Source organism: Pipistrellus kuhlii, unplaced genomic scaffold (assembly GCF_014108245.1).
Source record: "Pipistrellus kuhlii isolate mPipKuh1 unplaced genomic scaffold, mPipKuh1.p scaffold_m20_p_13, whole genome shotgun sequence".
In the NCBI taxonomy this organism is placed as follows: domain Eukaryota; kingdom Metazoa; phylum Chordata; class Mammalia; order Chiroptera; family Vespertilionidae; genus Pipistrellus; species Pipistrellus kuhlii.
Genome location: NW_023425438.1, coordinates 34503631 through 34525554, shown reverse-complemented (window position 1 = coordinate 34525554; position 21924 = coordinate 34503631). Strand labels below are relative to the sequence as shown.

General features: G+C 38.0%; 1 protein-coding gene across 4 annotated transcripts; it reads left to right on the top strand.

Annotated features, from left to right (window-relative positions):
• The first annotated feature begins 43 nt into the window (after positions 1 to 43).
• Positions 44 to 21066, top strand: DNAAF10 (dynein axonemal assembly factor 10). 4 transcript variants are annotated; one of them, XM_045580836.1, is made up of 9 exons: positions 45 to 615; positions 4582 to 4653; positions 6728 to 6828; positions 9032 to 9162; positions 11771 to 11872; positions 13777 to 13892; positions 14796 to 14930; positions 17507 to 17604; positions 19902 to 20067. In XM_045580836.1, the coding sequence occupies exons 1-9, from the start codon at positions 265 to 267 to the stop codon at positions 19903 to 19905; spliced, it is 1110 nt and encodes a 369-aa protein (XP_045436792.1). In that variant the 5' UTR covers positions 45 to 264; the 3' UTR covers positions 19906 to 20067. The 4 variants fall into 4 exon arrangements, with proteins under 4 accessions (XP_045436791.1, XP_045436792.1, XP_045436790.1 ...); XM_045580834.1 differs by lacking the exon at positions 19902 to 20067 and adding an exon at positions 20157 to 21066 and having other exon boundaries at positions 47 to 615; XM_045580835.1 differs by lacking the exons at positions 14796 to 14930; positions 19902 to 20067 and adding an exon at positions 20157 to 21066 and having other exon boundaries at positions 44 to 615.
• The last annotated feature ends 858 nt before the right edge of the window (positions 21067 to 21924 follow it).

Below are 21924 nucleotides of genomic sequence, written 5' to 3'. Positions count from 1 at the left end.
CTGGCCAACCAGCCGCAGGGCTCCGCCCCCTTTTCTGAGAGGGCCCCACGCCGGGGACCTGAGGCAGGATTTTTGTGTGGGTTTGCTGGGAAGGGGAGGGGGCTGTCCTAAAATATGCCGTATGCTTATGATCTCCCTCTGGCCCCGACACTCAAAGCCAAAGCATCTTATGACCTGGAATCTGTGTATGTGCTAAAGGAAGTAGGTAAAGGCGATGCCTAAGTTGGTGCCACCGGTGAAGAAAAAGCCCGTGGGATTTCTGTAATGCATCTGGCATTATCTGAGACAGCTACGTCCAACTGGCTAGGGTGTCGGGGGGACGTGTACGGCGAGCGGAAGAGACCAACTGTCCTGTTTGGGGTCTGGTTTCCAGGTGAGGGGTTTGGCAAGGGGCTGAACGTACCCGTTGGTGGAGGAGAAGTTGGCTGGACCATGTCGGCCTTCGAGAAGCCTCAGATCATTGCCCACATCCAGAAGGGCCTCAACTACACTGTGTTCGACTGTAAGTGGATGCCCTGCAGCGCCAAGTTTGTGACCATGGGCAACTTCGCCCGGGGCACCGGCGTCATTCAGCTGTACGAGATCCAGCACGGGGACCTCAAGCTGCTCCGGGAGGTGGGTGCCGGCCGAGACTTGCCCTCGTGCAGGATCCGGGGGGGAATACCGAATTAAGTGTTAAGCTAATTCGTTGGGGGGCGAGTGCGGATTCGGAGTGTGGGGTCTGCATTACGCCACCGCCTCCGTCCAGGGTCCCGCAAAAGCACCGCTCGGAGCCTCGTGGGCGGAGTGGAGTTGATCGCAGATGGCGCACATACGGTACTTCCGATGTGAGTGCTTTTGCCGGAGCTCAGAGTTCTCCTGGGCGGGCGAGTCCATCCGCGCCCTCCGGCCCCTCCTCCAGCGGCCCCTGTGGTCCAGCGCGAGGTCTCGGGACGAATCCGGGTCTGAAAGCGAGTCCCTTCGGGGCGGGGCGCAGTTCGTGGCGAGTCTGGGAATAGAGGGTCTTGTTAGTAAAATGCTTTTAAATGCAAACAGAGCCAAAGCTGGCGCCGGTTTGCCGGCCTTGTGATTGCAGGAGATCCCCTAACTTAACATTTATTCTTCCCACAAGTATCGGTTGATTGCCTGGTGGTATTCCCAGGCTTGTGAATGACAGTGTCTCCAATCTCAGGGAGTTTTCCTGTGGGAGAAAGAATCGGTTAAAAATAATCAAACCAACAGTGCATAAGTACAACCAAGATGAATTCGCAAACATGAAAGAACACGGTTCTACGAAAGTAAAAACAACCGCCTTTCTTCCTCGCTGAAATCAATAGTAGAAGCTAACGAGGCCAAACTAAAAGGAAAGGACGAGGTTTCCATAGGACACGGCCTGTGCGGAACCTCTGCGATGAGAGAAAGTCTCTTCTTAAGAAACAGGAGTGGTAAGCAGGGACCAAACGTTGCCTTTCTGCCCCTAAGAATAAGGACATCAGTGAAGGGCTTTAAGCAGTGTGTGGCATGATCACGTTGGCAAGTTTTGAAAAAGTTTTGAAAAAGCTCAACAGTGAAAGAAGTTAAGAATCACGTTAACTGACATTTTTCATACCTGTTTACAGTTTAAAAAGTGCCTTGATTTGTGTTACCTGGAAAAAAATGATCGTGCTCAGGTGTTTAGGGTTGTAATAGACCACAGGGAAGGTTGACAACTCTGGAGATCAAAAGCTGTAGAGAGAATCTGCTTGGAGGAGTCGGAGGTTAAACTGGTGCTAAGTAAAGGAAGAATATAGTTTCGATAGATAGCCTAGATTAGAAGGTAGTAGGCTGGGCCCCCTCCCACTTTAAATTTCTATGAGTGTCAGTTTTCTTGTTCAGTTTGCCTTCTCTAGTCAGGGATCAGTACATGTGGCTTGTGCTTTTCTCCATTTCCTTAGGTTGTTCACCACTTGCCCCCAGTCACTTGTTGCTGTTCTGAGGTCCAGTTTCAGATTATTTGATTTCTGAAGTCCCTTCCTGATCCCCACACAAAGTAACCTTTCATACATTGCATTCCTGTGGTATTTACTATCTGTGCCTGCAATATGTCATTCTGTTCCATTTATCTCTAGATTGTAAGCTCCTGGAGAGTAAGGATGGTGTCTTTTAAAAAAAAATTATTTTTTTAATTGACGTTTTAGAGAGAGGGAGAGGGTCAGAGGGTAGACTGAGAGAAACTTCATTTTGAGAGCTGAACATCACTGGGTTGCCTCCTGCACGCCCCCTACTGGGGATTGAGCCCCGGAAACCCTGGTGTATGCCCTGATCTGGAATCAAAACCAGTGCAAGCGAGGACACCCAGCCTACTGAGCCACGCTGGCCAGGGCAGTGTCTTTCTTTCATATAGTACGTAAGGAGCAGTAACTCAATAAATTACTTGTTAAAAGAATGAGTAAATGTATGTCTGTACAGGATATAACGGGTAATTTATTTTTTCCCTTTAAATTTTATTTTGTATTGGTTTCAGGTGTACAGCTTAGTGGTTAGATAATTATATACTTTAGTTAGTGTAACTTGGGTAATTTAAATATTGGTTTATTGATTATACTATTGGGGTCAAGAGTTTAAACAAACGAGAAACAGCAGAAAGAATTTAAAGGTGAAGTATTAGGAACAAATACCAATCAAAGTTCAACCAGAGAGCATCTCCAGACTTATGACTTTTTTTTTTTATAAGACTATGATTTGTATAATTTGCAGGAATACACTTGTTCCAAAAGTGAAATAGTGCTCTTTGGTCTTTTCTAGAGTTTCTATAGGATTCTAACGAGTTTTTCAAATAAATTTGCTTTTTAGCAAAAGTAATGTGTTAATGATAGAACATTTTAGAAATATACAGGGTGACCTCAAAAATGCATACATATTGTACTTTGAATAAATAAAGGCATTATTTATTAAAATACATTTCATTTTCAAAGTGTAATAGAATCGGTTGTTAAAGTGTCTATACATTTGCGGGAGGGGGGAATACTCTGTAGATCGGAGAAGAGGAAAATTAATATCACCCATGATCTCAACCCTAGGAGTTTACTTTTTCTATTTCACCTGTATCTAAGGACTATTCTGAAGAAGGACCAGAACTATTTGATTGATGAGTTCTTTCTCTTAAAGAGCCTGCTGTCTAAAGAGGATAAAACAAATGGGAAAACATTTAAGAATTTACCTTGTATTTGGCTGTGATGATGCAATGTGAAAGAATATAGGTTAAGTACAAGTTCAGTGATTCTCAATTCTTAGCGTGTATTGTTGCTGTTTGTGTGCGTGTTTTAAGGAATTCCTGCCTTGGTCCCACCCTTAGAAGTTCTGATGCACTGGGACCCTTGCTTTTAGACTGGGGCAAGGGCTGGACATCAGTAGTTTTTCAGCTTTCACCGGATGATTCTAATGAGTACCAGGGTTGACTTCAGTGGGGCTAGATGAATTATTTCATTATACTATTAGGATACAGACTTGATTTTATCATTGTGGGACCACCACAAGTCAAAGCTTGTGCATCCAAGACAAAAAGGAAGGAAGAAAGTGGATCTTTGTTGGTGCTTTCCTCATGTTATTACTGAAGACAGACGGGAATGACAGCAAGGCTCCGTATACAGTTAAGCAGCTTGTTGCGTCACCCATAGATGTTTGGCCAAGAGCACGAGAGCTGAAATCTACCTCTTTCACCAAGCCTTTCCCCTGAGACTTCATCTGTCTGTAAAAGGCACCTTTTTTCTAATTGGCACAAAGGACTGGGGGTAGTCCTGAGAAATGGCAATATAGTTGGGGATGTTTACACTTTTAAAATTTAGTAATGAGCTAATACAGCTTTGCTTTTTAGCTCCTGTGGCACTGAATTCACTGCTTGTTAGCATTTGGTTGGCTAAATCTTTTAATGTTAATTAAGTAGTGCCAGGATGTGGAGGAGGAAATACTGACAAGCTGTACTAGACCCACCCACAGACAGAACAAAAATAGCTCTCACTGGAATTATCTATCATGGGCTTCTTTAATCATGTTAACTTAGTGTAGCAAAGAGAACCAACATCTGGATTAAACATGACCATCATGGATGGTTATTTCCACTGTCATATACTAACTAGAGGCCCGGTGCATGAAATTCATGCATGGGTAGGGTCCCTAGGCCTGGCTGGTGATCAGAGTGGATACGGTTCCCCACCTCCCCACCTCTTCCTTCCCTCACTCCCTCAGCACCACCAACCCACCACCACCACTGGTTGCCCACCATGGTCCACACTGCCCCCTGGTGGTCAGTGCACTTCATAGCAAGCAGTCAAACTCCTGAGGGAACACTTTGCATATTAGTCTTTTATACATATAGACTAGAGGCCTGGTGCATGGGGGTGGAGGTGGGGTGTGGTCCCCTCAGTCCAGCCTGCACCCTCTCTAATCTGGGACCCCTTGGGGGATGTCCAACTGTATTATATAAACATTAAGAATAAAAGTTGTAGAGACCAAATATGAGGAATAGTTTTGCCCTAGTGAGGCTGACAGTAAATGGAAGGTGATAGTATAAGGCCATAATATAGTCTGGGAAAGGCATCAACTAGTGGCCTCATCTAATTACAGATTGTCCAGAGTTTCCAGGGGCCGAACCAGAAGGAAAAGCAGACTTCAGGAGGACTGTCAGTGACCTGGGAGGTGAAGTTGTGGTCAGTGGGGACCTAACATCAGGAAGTAAATGAGTAATGAAAATTCCACAGAGGTGGGAGTAGGTGAGAGTAGCATAATGCATGTAGGAGGAGTCAGGTAGGAACTGATCCTGTAGTCTCTCCCCCGATCCCCCCCTTCCCAGCTCCATTCACGGTTTTGTTTTCCACAGTTTCTATTACCCATGGTCTGAAAATATTAAATGGAAAAGGCAATAAATAAACATTCATAAGTTTTAAATTGCATGACAATCTGAGTAGTGTGTTGAAATCTCATGCCATCCTACTCTGTCCCACACTGGTATCTATGATGTATATGCTCTCTGCCTGTTAGTCACTTAGCTGCCATGGTTATCATATAGATGGTTTCAGCACCACAGTACCTGTGTAAAAATAACCCTTATTTTTATTAATGCCCAGAGCCATTCACATAACTCTTATTATAGTATATTGTTTTAATTGTTCTAGATTATTTAGTTATCGTTAATCTCTTACTGGGCCTGATTTATAAATTAAACTTAATCATAGGTTTGTATAGGAAAAAACAGTGTCCGTACTATCTTCTGTTTCAAGCATTTACTGTGGGTATTGAAACATATATCTCCCATGGATAACGGGGACTACTGTATTTGGGCTGTAAACTCCTTGAGGGAATGTTCAGTCTTACTCATCTTTATGTCTTCTTCTGCTTAGTTCATTGACTTCCATATAGTAGGGACTCATTACTAGTAAATGTTGAATGCTTGAGTTGGGCAAATCTATAAAGTTCTAGACTTGGAATATCTTTATCTATGACGGGGCAGGGGGTAGTTTTAGATAATTTCAAGGATCCTTTCTGTGATATGTTCTTCACGTGACTTCCATAAGCCGCATGCCTTAAGTAGTGCATTGATATATAGTTATTTTACTAATGTGATTATATATAATAGTCGGAGTAGTAGCCTTTTAAATAAAAGGAACATGAAAAAGATTGGCTAATCCATACTAACAGTGGTACCTTTGGTACACAGAGGTGTATAAATCTCTATGATTGAAAAGGTACCACAGAGAACAGGACATAAACATTCTCAGTTTAGAGGGTTCTGCAGGGAAAACTATGAAATACTCATAAAAATTTTTGTTCCTGTAGCCATCTAGAAAGAGCAATGTCTTTATTATGTTCTCATTTCTGCAGAGGATCTTAAAAAAAGAATACCTCATTAAATGCTGCGATGTTCATATTTGCAAATCAGTGGAGATGGTAGTTATCAGCATTTGAACATCTCATTAGCGAGATGAAAGGAAAGGCAAAATTAAAACTCATTCTTTTTGACAGTTATATACTTTTAAATTATAGAAGAACTAGAAATTCCTGTACTGGGGAGGTGGGTAAGGGGAGGTCCCTCAGCCCGACCGGGGCCCTCTTGCAGTCCGGGAGCCCTCAGGGATGTTCGCAGCAGTCAGACATCCTTAGCACTGCCCAGGAGGCAGGAGCGGCTCCTACCATCGCCACTGTGCCCGCCCGCCCACGGTGAGCCCAGCTTCTGGCTGAGCGGCGCTCCCCCTGTGGGAGCGCACTGACCACCAAGGGGCAGCGCCTGCACTGAGCATCTGCCCCCTCGTGGTCAGTGTTTATCATAAAGACCAGTCATTCTGCTGTTCAGTTGATTTGCAGATTAGCCTTTTATTTTATAGGATGACTAAAGGAAAGCACGATCATTTTTATCATAAGTTTTTAATTTTTTAAAATATATTTTATTGATTTTTTTTTACAGAGAGGAAGGGAGAGGGATAGAGAGCTAGAAACATCAATGAGAGAGAAACATCGACCAGCTGCCTCCCGCACACCCCCTACTGGAGATGTGTCTGCAACCAATGTACATGCCCTTGACTGGAATCGAACCTGGGACCTTTCAGTTCGCAGGCCGACACTCTATCCACTGAGCCAAACCGGTTTCTGCTTTATCCTAAGTTTTAATTGCTTTTTATATTACCACCTTATATAAACCCTTTAATATGGCTGTAAATATCATGATTATAAATAGCTGACATAAATACTATATCTTCTCTCCCTCCCTTTTATCAAGATTGAAAAGGCCAAACCCATTAAATGTGGAACATTTGGTGCAACATCCTTACAGCAGAGATATTTAGCTACTGGAGATTTTGCTGGAAACCTTCATATATGGTAAGATTACTTAATTAGTAGTAAGACCTGAGATAACAGTTTCTTTGATAGTCTTATTGCTCTTCCTCTGAAAGAGAATTCTAATTTTATCTTTAGGCTTTAGGTATTTAAAGTAATGTTATCAGTATTTCTACATATGCTGTTTGATGCTACTATTTAATAACTTGAATTTGTAAATAAAGGGTTATTCCTCTCCACCTTGAAGGATGCAGTCTATAAAAGTACACATGTGTAACATGGGGGAAATTAGATATTGTATGCATTTAAGCAGTACATTTGACATTACAGAATGATACACTGAGCTTTTGCTTATTTTAATTTTTTAATGTAGAGCTCCCAGTTCATTTGAAGTTCTTTTAATGAGTTAGCTAACATCTAAGCACAACTTTATAGGAACACATCTGTTGAGCAAATCAAGATAAACCTGTTTTGAATGAGCAAAATCATAATTGTGTCAAATGCTTTTAATTTTCATGTTTTATCAAGATTTATTTTTTCTTTTTTTTAAACTTTATTTTATTGTTTAAAGTATTACACATAGTAGTACATATATCTCCTTTTTTTAGAGTTATTTTTTTATATTTAAATTAGAATTGAGTGAATTCAAATTTCTCTAATTACTTTTTAAGAATATCTCTTAATCATCTGAAGTATACACTAATGGTCTAGAGAGAAACCGTCTTCCCTGCTTGTTTTCCAATGTGACCTTTTTGGATTTCTCACTGAGAATCTGCTACTTTGTAATTAAATTACTTTGATCTATTTATCTTTCTTAGGCTCCTAATATACAACATAATGCAGCTATTTTAATTTACCCTTGCTTTAACTGCTTAATAATTAAGTTAGCATTTATTACAATGTATTAGTCCTCACATGCTATGTCATATACTTTTAAAGAAATTGGGAGAGAGGCTAGTCTGAATGTTATTTTTAAAAATAAAATATTTCAGCACAAGTATATAGAACAAATGTAACTGTTGACTTTCTTCCTAATAGAGTAGAACAGGTACTACTGACTTATTTTCATTGATAAGTCTTTTGTTTATATTAAAAAAGTAATGTTTTTAAAAATCTGTAAAAATAGTCTTTTAAGTAGAACCTCAATCCTGTTTAGTCTCCTGTTTCTTTCACAGTAATGTTATAAAGATAAACATCATGTCTAAACTAGGTTGAACTATCACAAATTTGCTAAGTGAAATTTTACACATTTTGGCTCATAAGTTGGGATTACATCATGAAAAGCTATGTTCGTTTTGTTTAAGTGTAAGTTATTGAAACCTGACTTGTTAAAGAGAAATGTGGATAGAAGCTCCAATAGAAAAGCAAAAGAAGGGGAGCAAGCGAGAAAAGGATGTATTGCCATAACCTACTTGAGCCTTTCCTTATTCAACCATCTCATGTAGACTCAAGCACCCATAATAGTAGTTACTTTCCTGCATTTCTTTCTCTTAAATAACCTAGCATTAGACAAACTTCAGCCAGTTTGATTCATATTTGTGACCAGCATGATGATAAACTAACAAATACATAATTAGATGAAAAATCAAAACTCAGTGAGAAAATAATACATGATAAATTAGAAAATGTGTACCTAGTATACACTATTCATATAATAAAATAAACCTTAGAAGATCTCAAGATGAAACTACCAAGGTCAACTTTGGAAATATTCTAAATCCTTTTACTTTATATTTAAAGCAGTAATTATCAGACTTCAGTCAGCAAAGAGTCCACAGGGTTGGGACCCCATCCCAGAGATCCTTATTAATGACTAGAGGCTCAGTGCACGAATTTGTGGTGGGCTGGAGGTGGGGCTGTCTGGGGGGAGGGGCCCAGGCAGTTGGCCAGCAGGCCCCAACTCCTGGTCCTGGAGACAATTTGCATATTAGCCTTTTATTATATAGGATGTCTGGGGAGGAGCCTGTGAATCTGCACTTAATAAGCAGACCTGGTAATTCACCTATGAAGAACATTAAATAAAGCGGACATGGGTTTGAATTCCAAGTTGAATAATGACCGTTCTCATTGAGGGCTTAAAAGATGCTAAAGGGGAGGGAAGAAATTGGGAGTATTTGTATAAATTCATAGTAAAATCCTTATTTTTAAACAAAAATCCAAATATGGAATGCATCCTTACAATTTAGTAGTGAACTAAATGTTTGGGACATGTGGTGTAAGTAAGAAGCTGTCTTCTGTTGTTTAGGAATTTGGAAGCTCCAGAGTACCCAGTGTATTCCGTAAAGGCCCATAAAGAAATTATAAATACTATAGATGGTGTAGGTGGACTAGGGATTGGGGAAGGAGCACCTGAAATTGTGACTGGCAGCCGAGATGGTAAGTCAAAGTATTTTATGTACAGTATTTTAATTTTTTTAAAGATAAATCTCTATACAACGGGCTATCCTCTCTGTGTGGAAATCCACAGTGACCCTTACCCACTAAATCTAACAGTCTTTTTTATTAGGCAGGTTTGATTGCATATCTCTAAATTGTTTTATTCTTGAGGATTTTGAGATAGAGGAAAAGCACTTAAACTATTTTAGTTTTGAACAAATTCAACTACTAACAACCATAGTTTCATATGACCCTTGAAGGATTTCAAATTTCTTTATCCGTTTTTGAGGCAGCTGACAATACAATGTGGGTGGCAGCTTTTCCTTTTTTAAAAAGCAGAATCAGTACTTGTGAAAATTGTCGCGTTGAACACTGAAATCCTGTGATCCTTCCGCTGAGCATTGCAGAAAGCTCCAAGGACACCAAGTGCTTTTCTCCCCATCAGGGGAGCGCCGCTCAGCCAGCAGTGACTAAAAATGGACCAGTCTTAAAAGGAAAGAGGGGGGAATTTTCTGATAGTTACTCAAGAGTGGCTCTGTTTTCTAAATCAAATATTCTTTCCAACCCTAGAAACAATTCAGAATATAGAAGGAAAAACAACATTCAGTCCACCACACCAGCATAACAGTTAGGTGTGCTTTTCTTTCCAGTCTTATATACAACAATGAGTAGCTACCAGTGTGTGTGTGCTTCTGTATCTTCCTTTTTTCCATTTAATGTTTTGTTATATGTAAGTGTTGCTGTTTGCATACTTACATTTTAATGACTACGTCACATTCCATCCTCTGGAGGGTCACAATGTTTAACCATGCCCCTGTTAATAAGCATTCAGTTTTTTGTTTACCTCAAATTTTTTGCTTATTATTTTGGGAGAGTGACTTAAAAGTAATAAATAAGCCGAAACCGGTTTGGCTCAGTGGATAGAGCGTCGGCCTGCAGACTGAAAGGTCCCAGGTTCGATTCCAGTCAAGGGCATGTACCTTGGTTGCAGGCACATCCCCAGTAGGAGGTGTGCAAGAGGCAGCTGTTCAATGATTCTCTCTCATCGATGTTTCCAACTCTCTATCCCTCTCTCTTTCTCTCTGTAAGAAATCAAAATATATTAAAAAAAATAATAAATAAGTATCATTATGTATATAACTCTTTTGGAATAAATATGTGTTGTGGCTTTTAAAATTTACTGTCAAATTTTCCAAAATATCTTTACCTTATCAGCTACAATGGAAGAAATAGATTTCTAGTGTACCCTACCAGCATTGATTTTCCTAAATTTTTAGATAAAAATGATACATCTTTCAACTTGTGTTAATTTCTTTCTATACAGTATTTATTTACCAGTTAATTTTGCTGTGTGAATTTTTTATGTTCTTTGTTCATGTAACTGTTACAAACTTAATATAAATTTTATCAATTTGTATGAAGCTAGTGGAGTGATACATCTTGTCATATTTGCAGGAACTTTTTCTCCTTAACACATCTTCTTAATAACCAATTTTATTTTATTTTTAGAGATAAATCGAGTTGAATAGTACTCTCTTTTCTACATTTATTATCCCTTGTAAGGATTTCTTTTTATGCTTTTCCTATTCTCTCTCAGGTACTTGCCTTTTAGCCATTTTATTTTAGCCATTTTGTATTTCTCAGAAGCAATTACATCATTTATGTAGCAGTCCTGTAATTTGCATTACAAGAGGAAGTTGAAATTAAATTGAGAATTATTTGTTAATTTTTTAAAATTTTATTTTATCATTTTTATTTAAAAAAATTATATATTATTGATTTTTTTACAGAGAGGAAGAGAGAGGAATAGAAAGCTAGAAACATCAATGAGAGAGAAACATCAATCAGCTGCCTCCTGCACACCCCCTACTGGGGATGTGCCCGCAACCAAGGTACATGCCCTTGACCGGAATCAAACCCGGGACCCTTCAATCCACAGGCCAATCCTCTATCCACTGAGCCAAACCGGTTTCAGCTACTTGTTAATTTTTTTTAAAAATTCTTAATTATTGGAAGTATTACATATGTCTCCCTTTTCCCCCCATTGACCTCTTCCAGCCCATTCCCGCCCTGTTAATTTTATTTAATATTTCCCTGTTCTCTATTGCCACAGGGAAATTAAACTTAATTATATGAAATAGTATTCTAAAACTCAATATAAGAAATTGTAGATGTAAAAATTAGTTTATTCTTCTGTATAAAGAATAATGTCAATAGTTATATGGGTAGTAAGGAAATAATTTAAAATGGCACTGGTATTATCTAAGTAACTAATACATTAGTTTTAGGCTTAAGCAAAGAAAATAAAGTGTGAATTGAATTGCATAACATCTATATTTGTCTTGTCAATCATACTGTGTTGATAACATAGGAACAGTTGTTGGCTTTTCTGTATATCTATTTGGAAATTAGTAAGTCAGACATATGGGTTATATTTCTGATATTAAGTACAACTTACCCACTTAGAAGTTAGAAAAGTGTGAATTTTTTTCAGGTGTTATAACATCTATAATATTATCATGTATACAGGAAGCCATAGAAGAGAATGCAAAAAAGAAATGTCATTATTTGCTGTTGAATTTTGCCAGTGCACTTTTATGTCTGGCAGGAACTGTGAAGGTGTGGGACCCAAGGCAGAAAGACGATCCTGTTGCTAACATGGAACCTGTACAAGGAGAAAACAAGAGAGACTGTTGGACTGTGGCGTTTGGTGAGTTATTGAAGAACTCTTGGGTTTGAAGTATCCAATGGTAAAAGTTTCAAGGAATTCCTGATGGTCTGTTCATAGCCTGTGGGATATTCTGCCAGTTTATTGAGGCAAATAGACATGGTGGTTAATGTCATCCTCTGAGGCCTGGGTTTGAAGTCTCATGGTCTACCTATTGGCTGTGTGACTTATTGGCAAGTTATGAAATATCTGTTTATTGGTAGCTTCATTTGTAAATGGAAGTAATATAATTTACTTGCTAGTGTTGTTATGAGGATTAAAAAAGTTAATATATGTATAGTGCTTAGAATTGTGCTTAGGTTATTAAGTGCTCAAAAATAATTTGTTGTTACTATGTACTTGTGTTTAACTAGATAATATTGACCCGTTAGAACCAAATGCCAGTAACGGAGCTAAGTAGAGCATCAAGGGCAAATGATATCCTTACAGATCTTACATTATACTCTCTATATAGTATGTTTAGTTTCTAGAAAGTTGTTATACCATTACAAAATTATTTCTTATAAATTTGACAGCTGTATTTCTCTATTAATATATTTAAAATGAATGCTGGTTTTGTAAGACTAATTGATGTTTTACCCTTGTATCGCTTGCTGAGCACCAAAATTAAAATGATTTTTGCTAGTGAGAGGTATATAGGTCATATTTAGTTTTAAATCTATTTTCTTTCCCTCTTTTCTTAGTATAATCCTATGTAGATAACAGACATTAAAAGTAGGATTTAACAATACACGTGATTTGTTCAACTTTTTATGTTATTTTAAAATTGCACTGTTATTTAATTAGAGGAAAGTTTTAGACTTACACTATAAAAAATAAATTATTGTTTGAGAATTACTATGTGTGTATATTTTGTAAACAATTATATAAACTTAAGACATATGCTTGGGGAGAAATTTCAGGGTTAGTATTTGGAATCATCATCTAAAACTTGGTATAATAATTAAAAAGTAATTACCTTTGGGCTCATTAAAGCCTTTCATCATTGACCTAAGGAACATAGGTACAATTTTAAATATAGGTGCTTAAGTTTAAAAAGAAAATCCATTGATTTGACAATTTTTTATGGATGCCAAAGAGGCGCAAAGCGGCGGGCATATGAAGGGTAAACAGATGTGTTATCTGCATCAAGATGCTTAGAGTTTAGTAAAGAAGACATGATAGCTACATTAATTATAGTACAGCCCTAGCTGGTTTGGCTCACTGGATTGAGCATTGTCTGCGGACTGAAGGGTCCCAGATTCGATTCTGGTCAAGGGCACATGCCTGGGTGGGCTTGATCCCAGTAGGGGTGTGCAGGAAGCAGCTGATCAATGATTTTCTCATTGATGTTTGTCTCTCACTCTCTCTTCTCCCTTTCTCTCTGAAATAAGTAAAAATATATTTTAAAAATTATAGTACAAGGTAGGAGTGATAAAAGATCATGAGAAACATGGACAAATGTGGAAGAAATCCCAAGGGAAAGATGACCAGGGTGAGGGGGCAGTTTTTACCAAAAGGACATATAAAGTTTGAACCCCTAAAATTGGAAGGAAATTTCAAGTATAAGGAATAGCTTGAAAAGTGTCCTAGTATGTAGGGGAAATACTGTAGTGGTAGAAATTGCTTTAAAGATGGCTCAAGCCCACAACCAGAGGTGTTTAGATAGTCTTAGAAGCCAATAATATTCTCACATATCCCTTCAGTATAAAATGAGCTTTAAAATAACAGTATCAAATACCAAATTAATAATCTGATGTCCTGTCAAGATCGGTAACATGAGATTTTACCCAATGAGATTTTGTAAAATCTGATTCAGTACAAATTATATGCATCGGTTCATAGAATTATTTTACCAGTCTTCAGATTAGGATTTTAAAGATCTGGAATGTTGTCTTGATCTGTAGGTAACGCGTATAATCAAGAGGAACGTGTTGTTTGTGCTGGCTATGACAACGGTGATATCAAACTGTTTGATCTCAGAAATATGTCATTGCGGTGGGAGACAAACATTAAGAATGGGGTAATGTACATTTGGATTCTTTTATATTTAATTAATTAATTAATTTATTTATTAATTTATGTTACTTCTCACCTGAGGATATTTTTTCATTGATTTTTAAAGGGAGTGGAAGGGAGAGGGAGAGACAGGGAGAAATATTGATGTGAGAGAGGCAAATTGATTGATTGCCTCCTGTATGCACCCTGACCAGGGCCAGGGAACCTGCAACCAAGGTATGAGCACTTGACCAGAATTGAACCGAGGACCTTCAGTCCACAGGCCGATGCTCCATCCACTGAGCCAGACCAACTAGGGCCATTTTGATTATTTTAAATTTCTCTGAGCATGTTTTCACCTACCTCTGAACTACTACAAAAGGAAGGTGATTCTAATAACTCATCTCAGTACAACCCACTCTACCAGTGGTTCTTAACCTTTTGGGGCTCCGAGCCCTTTGGGAATCTGATGAAAACCGTGGACCCTCTCTTGCAAAGTGAACACACACCAGATGTGGTGTGACAGTGCTGGTGAGTCGCCAGCCCCTGTGGCAGACTGTGAACACCTGTGTGTTGTGCACTGTCATATCAAAATGAGCACGTAAGAGGCTTTTTTCTGCGAATAGGAAGCCTTTCAGATTTTAAGTTCCTGAGTTGTAGGGCTCTCATGAGGAATGTGACTCCTTCCTGTTTCCTAAAGTCAGCTTTGACTTAACTGTGCACAATAATTGGGGAACTCAAGATAGTTTGACCTTATTAACCAAGAAGAATTTTTTTTTTATATAGTTTAAAAGGTTTTTAATGTATTGATTCCGTTTAAATGCTTTTACATGAGCTAATAACTTTTTAAAATTATTTTAAGAATTCCATACTTAGCTTAAAATAACCTACTGAATAATATTCATTAATAAATATTCTGTATTTTCAGGTATGTAGCCTGGAGTTTGACAGGAAAGATATAAGCATGAATAAGTTAGTCGCTACGTCTCTGGAAGGAAAGTTTCATGTTTTTGACATGAGAACACAGCACCCAACCAAAGGTTTTGCTTCTGTTTCAGAAAAGGTAAATCTGAGGGGAATGCCTTTCTATGAAGAGGAATGTTCTTAGCTTGTTTTAGACGAATAAATAGACTTAGTCACCAGGGTGCCTTCCAGGTCTGTATGGGAAGAGAGCTATTTTTAATATATTCTTGTGGGATCTTGACAAGGTTTTCTTGACAAAAAGTGCTTTCAGAAAGCTTGTCAGTTTTAGACTTCTTGATTATAATAAATACCTCAGTTGGATAGGAATCTTATTTTGTAGTTTAAGGAGCAATCATAGGAAAAATGGCTGATGACAAGAATGTAATAAACATACTAGCCTTGCATTTCCTAATAAATATATAATATTTGTATTTATACCTAATTATATACTCTTAAGTGTATACCAAGATGCACCTTAGTATAATACTAATTTTATGCTTTTCAAAATATATCTATATCTATCTATATATATATAGTCATTTAATCACATTTTATTTTATATTTGTTTGTTATATTAAATAAAATTATATAAAGTGTTAACCACTGTGGTTGATACATAGTAGGTGCTCAAAAATGTATTTATTCTTTTATTCACACTTATATACATACATACTTTGCCTTGTTTGAATAGTATTTGACGAAACTTAGAAAGAAACGTGGCATTACAATATTAGAAAAATAGATGAAGAAAAACAGGGCAAAGGGAAAATACTTGTTAAAATGGTGTCAGAAGTAAGGGGATTGCATAAAATTCTTGCTGAAATATCCTCTCATTTGCAAGAGATGGGTGAGAAATGTGAGTCTGAGCTTCCTCCATTATAAAAATAAAGGTCGGTTACATATTTGTAGTTTCCATGAGATTAAAATATATAAGTTGTTCAGGAAATAAAAATTCACTCCTTTTCTTACTCTGCCATGGACTCAGTAGTACTTTCCAAATGTTCCTATTTTGTCTTATTATTACAGCAGTTATTATTGCATGTAAATTACTGCCACTGCCTGATGAACTAAATTCTTAACAAGATAAATATATTTTGTAATATTGTTTTGACTTGTTTCAGAGTATATTATCTATCAAAGCACTTTACTAACTTGTTTATGTACAACTGCAGCATGTTTCCTATTAGCTATAAATTATAGTGTTATCTTCAAAATAAATTTTTCTTACGTTTAGTTAATCTAGTAATTGTTTAGTCTGATAAATAAATGACTATTGTATTTTAAGAGGTCATATCTCCTCTTGGTTAGGGTTTTTTGTTTTTTTTATCATCCAGCTTAATTTTTTTTAAAAAACTATAAAACAAATTAAGTTTTAAGAGCTTGAATCTAATCACTTGAGGACTCACACACTTAAAGTGTATATTTTGAGATGTGGGTGTGTGTGTGTGTGTGTGGTCTTTTTTCTTTTTTTCTTTTAAGTATAACATGTCTCCTTTTTTCCCAGTTGACCCCACCCCTGAGGGCAACTTCCCACCACCCCAGTGTCTGTCCATTGATTTTGCTAATATGCACGCATACAAGTCCTTTGGTTGATCTCTAACCCCCTTCCCCCTCCCCTGCCTTCTCTCTGAGGTTGAATGGTCTGTTCAGTGCTATCTTGTCTCTGGATCTGTTTTTGTTCATCAGTTTGTGTTGATCATTATATCCTACATATGAGTGAGATCATGTGATACTTACCTTTCTCCGACTGGCTTATTTCACTTAGCATAATGCTCTCCAGTTCCATCCATGCTGTTGCAGATGGTAAAAGTTCCTTTTTTATAGCAGCGTAGTATTCCATTGTGTAGATGTAGATGTATATTATGACCATAAACACTGTACATAAGTCCTTATGGCCGTTATTTTGAAGACCACACAAGTCCATTGGTTTAGAATGAAAATAAAGCTCTGGGAGCTTTCAGTTAAATTTCATTCTGTCTGTGGGAATTCTACTATCCACTCAGTTTTGCTGTGGACCTAAAACATAAAGTTTATTATTTTTTAATATATATTTTATTGATTTCAGAGAGGAAGGGAGAGGGAGGGAGAGAGAAAAACATCAATGATGAGAGAGAATCATTGACAGGCTGCTTCCTACATGCCCCTCTTGGGGGTTGAGCCCACAACCTGGGCATGTGCCCTTGGCCGGAATCGAACCTGGAACCCTTCAGTCTGCAGACTGACAGTCTATCCACTGAGCAACTGGCTAGGGCAATAAAGTTTATTTTTCAAAAGTTCAATCTAGCTTTATTTTTCCCTTAGGAAGAAGTATGTGGTTTGTATTTTATGTTTCTTTTGCTCTTCAGAGTGAGCTAGAGACATAAATGTATGAAATTTATTTGCATAGTTTATATGGTACTATAAACTTAGACTTTTAATCCGATAACACATTTTTTTTTTAAATCGAGTACAACTTTGTTTCATAAAACAATAAAGAAAAATTATGTTTTTTTGATTTCTGATGGGTTCTTCTAAGTATTTGGAGCCATTATAAAGAGAAGGACCAGAAAGTAATTACTTTTATAGCAGTTGTTGAAAAGATAGAAGAAAAATTCCTTTATTTGCAGGATTTCTCTTCCAGGGCAGTCTTTGTCATACAAACTTATAACCAGGTTGTGTGCCTCTCTTACTGTTTAGGCTCATAAATCTACCGTGTGGCAGGTCCGACACCTGCCCCAGAACCGAGAGCTGTTCCTGACAGCGGGAGGCGCCGGCGCCCTCCACCTCTGGAAGTAGTAAGTCTGCTGTGCACCGGCTCCTTTTTGGGTCACTTGTGGGCTTGAAATAGGAATAGACTGAACTTGTTCCCCTTATTTTCCTCCTCTGACAGTTCATTTTGCTTACCTTTCTCCGACTGGCTTATTTCACTTAGCATAATGCTCTCCAGTTCCATCCATGCTGTTGCAGATGGTAAAAGTTCCTTTATTATATTACATAATAATAAAGGATTTCCAACTTTATTATATTACATAAGTATTATTTTCTAAGCAGTTAAAAAAAACAAATTTACGTCTTTTACACATACTAAGTAGTAATATTTTGACTCATTAAGTATATTTGTTATTTAGTTGTCTTCCAAATATTATAGTGCGGTCAGAAGCCAGGAACAATTCTTTTCATAGATTTGAAATCATGGATTTTTGCTGTTTTTTTTTTAAGAAAAGCTTTCACCAAAGGCTTTTGTGAAATATTATAATTGGGTTGTTAAAACACTACCTCTAGAAGATAGGAAAAAGGCTGGAATTTGTTAGTTTTAGATCCTAATAATTCAGTTGCCCAAATTCAGATAACATCCTTGTGATAGAACCAGAGCAGAGCCCGAGGGCCCTGAATGATTTCCTGAATTTGCTTCCTGCATACCATAGGCAGGGTGAGTGACAGGGAGAGCTTACCATGCACTGCGCTCTGAATCCCAAGGGCCTGAAGGTGGCAGTTACTAGTAGTTGCTCATTTAAAAGACCTGATAAAAACTGCATTAATGGTTCTCTCTCTCTGTAAACATCACCCAAGGGAGGGGGGGGGGGCGAGAAATAAACACAAGCCATAAATGAAAGATAATGTTTGAAAAAGGAAATAAAAGAAAAATACCATCTTTAATGCTTGTGGGACTTCCACATTTACAAAATATTTTCTAAAAATACGTTTTTATTGATTTTAGAGAGAGAGACAGAGACATAGAGATAGACATCGATCGGCCACCTCCCGCGTGACCTTTGGTGGGGATTGAGCCCGCAAATGGGGCATCTCATTGGGAATTAAACTGGGGACATCTTGGTTCATGGGTCAGTGGTCAACCTCTGAGCTACACTGGCCAGACCACAAAATACTTTTCTACTTATTATCTCCTTTTAGAAGTTAGAAGGGGTTCTCAAAAATAGGGATACAAAAGCATTTAGGAATATAGCTGACCAAGAACCAGGAATGAATGCTTTAGATCAAAACTGTATCGTTTCTGTGAGTAAAAAGCAGAGGGAAAGTGGTGAGAGATCTGGGAGAATGCCTGGTAGGTAGGTCATTTGGTAGTTTCCCTTTTCTCTGCACTTTTGTCCATTGTTCCTTCCTGGTTGTTCCAACCCCGTCTTTCCTCTGGGATGGACTCTGCCGACCCCTCTGAGCCATGCAGCGGCACCTCACTGTTCTACCTGAGGACCGAACTCTTCAGGCTGCTAACTTGAAGCACTGAGTCCAAGTTGTCTTTGCAGTCCACACGTGGAGTCGTTTTCCTTATGCTATGCAGCCATGTTTGTAGCTGGAATTTTTTTCTCTTGTGGATTTAATTAATACAGAGAAGTTGGGTCTGTATGCAATTAGAAATTTGTAGCTTATCTCAAAATCAACTTTAACCTGTTCCATAACAGATAGCTAGTGTAATCTTCAAATTGGTTTGGAGCTTTGTTCCCAGGTATTATACCAGCAAAGGAGATCTGGTTTTTGCCAGTCTCCCTTGGCAGTAATTCCATTAAACTATAAATATTTCTTAGGCACCTAACCAAGAATTCCTAATGTAACTCATCTGATTATTTAGAAATTGTGTTAGGAATGAATGGCCCTCGACAAGCTGTCTTTTTTATTGTTGTTGTTGCATATTTTGAAAATCTCAAAACTTTAACAGATAGTCTAAAGGGTTTGAAAAGTCTTTGTTACTTATTAAATATTATATTGCTGCAGCCTCTGCCAAGAGACTCACAAAAAAAATCTGTTGACTATTTATCAAAAGGAATTGTAGGGTCTGAGAAGAAGAAAGAACAGTAGGTTATCCACCTATCACTTCTTGTATTTCTGCTCTGCTTCTCTGTTGCTTTATGTTCTGAAACTCCTGGCTTTCTTAGCATTTAGAAAATACAGGTAGTATCATAGTTACCTCACAGACTTTAAAAGGCCTTTTAAGGAGGAGCAATATTCTAGTATTTCACTAGGAACACATCTCCATGCCAAGAGGGATATTTCTTTTCCCCTCTCTCAAATTTAGCCCAAATAGTATTTATAACTTGTTTGCCTTCAACTTTATTTATTTATAAAGTTGTATTTTCAGCTAAAAGAAAATCACATGGTTCAGAATGGCTTTTTTTGCATTTTGAAGCAATGATGTTTAGGTCTAAAATCTCTTCCCAGCAGTGTCTGCTCATAGAGTGGTACACAGAGGTGCTGAGATCTGGCATGGAGCTCAGAGTATGGGTGGATCAAGTGTCTGCCATCCATTCTGGAAGTGTTTGGACGGGTTCTGCAAAAGGTAGTTGCAGCTTTTGCCTTTACACATGCTGTATCTCTTCTTTGCTCTTGCTTTCAGCGAATACCCTGCCCAGCGGTCAAAGAAAGATTCCGAGGGAGTAGAGATGGGAGTTGCGGGTTCGGTCAGCCTTTTGCAGAATGTTACATTGTCTACCCAGCCCATCTCCAGTATGGACTGGAGTCCGGATAAAAGGGGCCTCTGCATCTGTAGTTCATTTGATCAAATGGTGAGAGTACTGATTATTACAAAACTCAATAAAGTTTGATCGGAAGATTTTGGACTTTGAAACCTTCCAGTGGAACACTCGGAGAATTTAGAATGAGCTCTGCATCCTCCGACTCTCCTCAGCCAAGGCTGGATTTGACTGATGAAGAAGGCCCAGATACAAACCTCAGGCTCGCCTCTCTGGGTGTGCAATGCCCAGCGGTGAGTTCCTGCACAGGGGACACCACGGTCTCCAGAGCCAGATCTGTTCCTCTCTCCATTTCTGATAAAAGTTGGAACTTGTCTATATTTCACCATATTTACATTTGTTCAGCGTCCCCAAATTCCATATTTTATAATAAACACTTGTGTTGCATTTCAGTGTTCACACGGTCATGGTAGGGATCACTTAGTTTGGTTTAGGATGGTTTGCCTTGGTGAAACTACTGTGAATTAACTTTCATAAGTGTACTCTGAGTGCTTTCACAGTCACTAAGTTTCAGTACAAAACATTACTTTACAAAATAACCCTACTGTGCAGTCAAAATAAATTTGGGTAACTGTTTAGCTGCGTAACTCATAAAATGAAATACTGTGATTTACAGAGATCTCTTTTGTACCTAGAAACAGAGTTAAATTAGTGAGACTTTCCATTATTGACTGTGGCAAGTGATATTGAGATGTTCAAGTTTTGGGGATTTTGTAATCTTTTTGTCAAACTTTTTAATATATTTTATGAATAAATTTTTGGTTTTTAAATCTATGGTGGATCTGATTCTTTGAACTTAGTAGTAATAAAATAAACATCACTTTTGCTTTATAAATGCTTAATATGTGCCTCTTATTCACTTTGTTTCCTTACTGTTCATATCTTTGGCTAAGCTCAGGTATTAATTGTATCACACTTTCATTAAGCCTACCCTTTCTCCTGCATTCAAGAGACAGAGCACCTAAAACATTTGTATTGTATGAAACCCATGTGATTTCAGGGGTTCTTGGAAAGTCACTTGTTTGGAATATTAAATTCAGAACATTAACTTTAAGAAAAAAATCCTAAATTTTTGTATAGAACAATACAATGAGCATAATTATGAAAGTAAAATTAAATTGAACTTTAAAAATACCTATCCCTTGTTTTTGTTTTTGTTTTTGTTTTAATCCTCACATGAGGATTTTTTTCCCCCATTGATTTTTTGAGATAGTGCAAGGGAGATAGAAAGGGGGAGAAAGAGAAATATCAGTGTGAGAGAGACACATGGATTGGGTGCCTTCTGGACAGGCCCAGACAAGGCCTGGCAAATACTTGGAGTTATGTGGAGACTACTGTCCTATCTGCCTGACCACTTTCAGTGAATTGTCTTCCCCTGGAAGGAGGCACTCTCCTAGGTAAAGACCCTATGATGCCCTGACCTCTTGTGGGGAAATGTGGGCATTGCAAACCTTTCATCACAGAAGAAAATGATTTTTGTCTTTCAAATGCAGCTGGTAAAACCTTTCCTGTTCAGTCTACTGTAGGCACACATGTCAAATTGAGCCTCAAGAAAGACATTATCTTAGAGAAGGTTCTTCTCCAGTTGGGAGTGTTTATGAAAAGTAACATTCTGTAGGCAATAACACTTCA

Excerpts from the sequence above, each read along its gene's own strand:
- DNAAF10 (XM_045580834.1), top strand. The coding sequence starts at position 265 with ATGCATCTGGCATTATCTGAGACAGCTACGTCCAACTGGCTAGGGTGT. Across the intron at positions 4,654-6,727 it reads GACTGTCAGTGACCTGGGAG|ATTGAAAAGGCCAAACCCAT; the intron begins GTGAAGTTGTGG and ends CCTTTTATCAAG. Across the intron at positions 13,893-14,795 it reads AGACAAACATTAAGAATGGG|GTATGTAGCCTGGAGTTTGA; the intron begins GTAATGTACATT and ends CTGTATTTTCAG.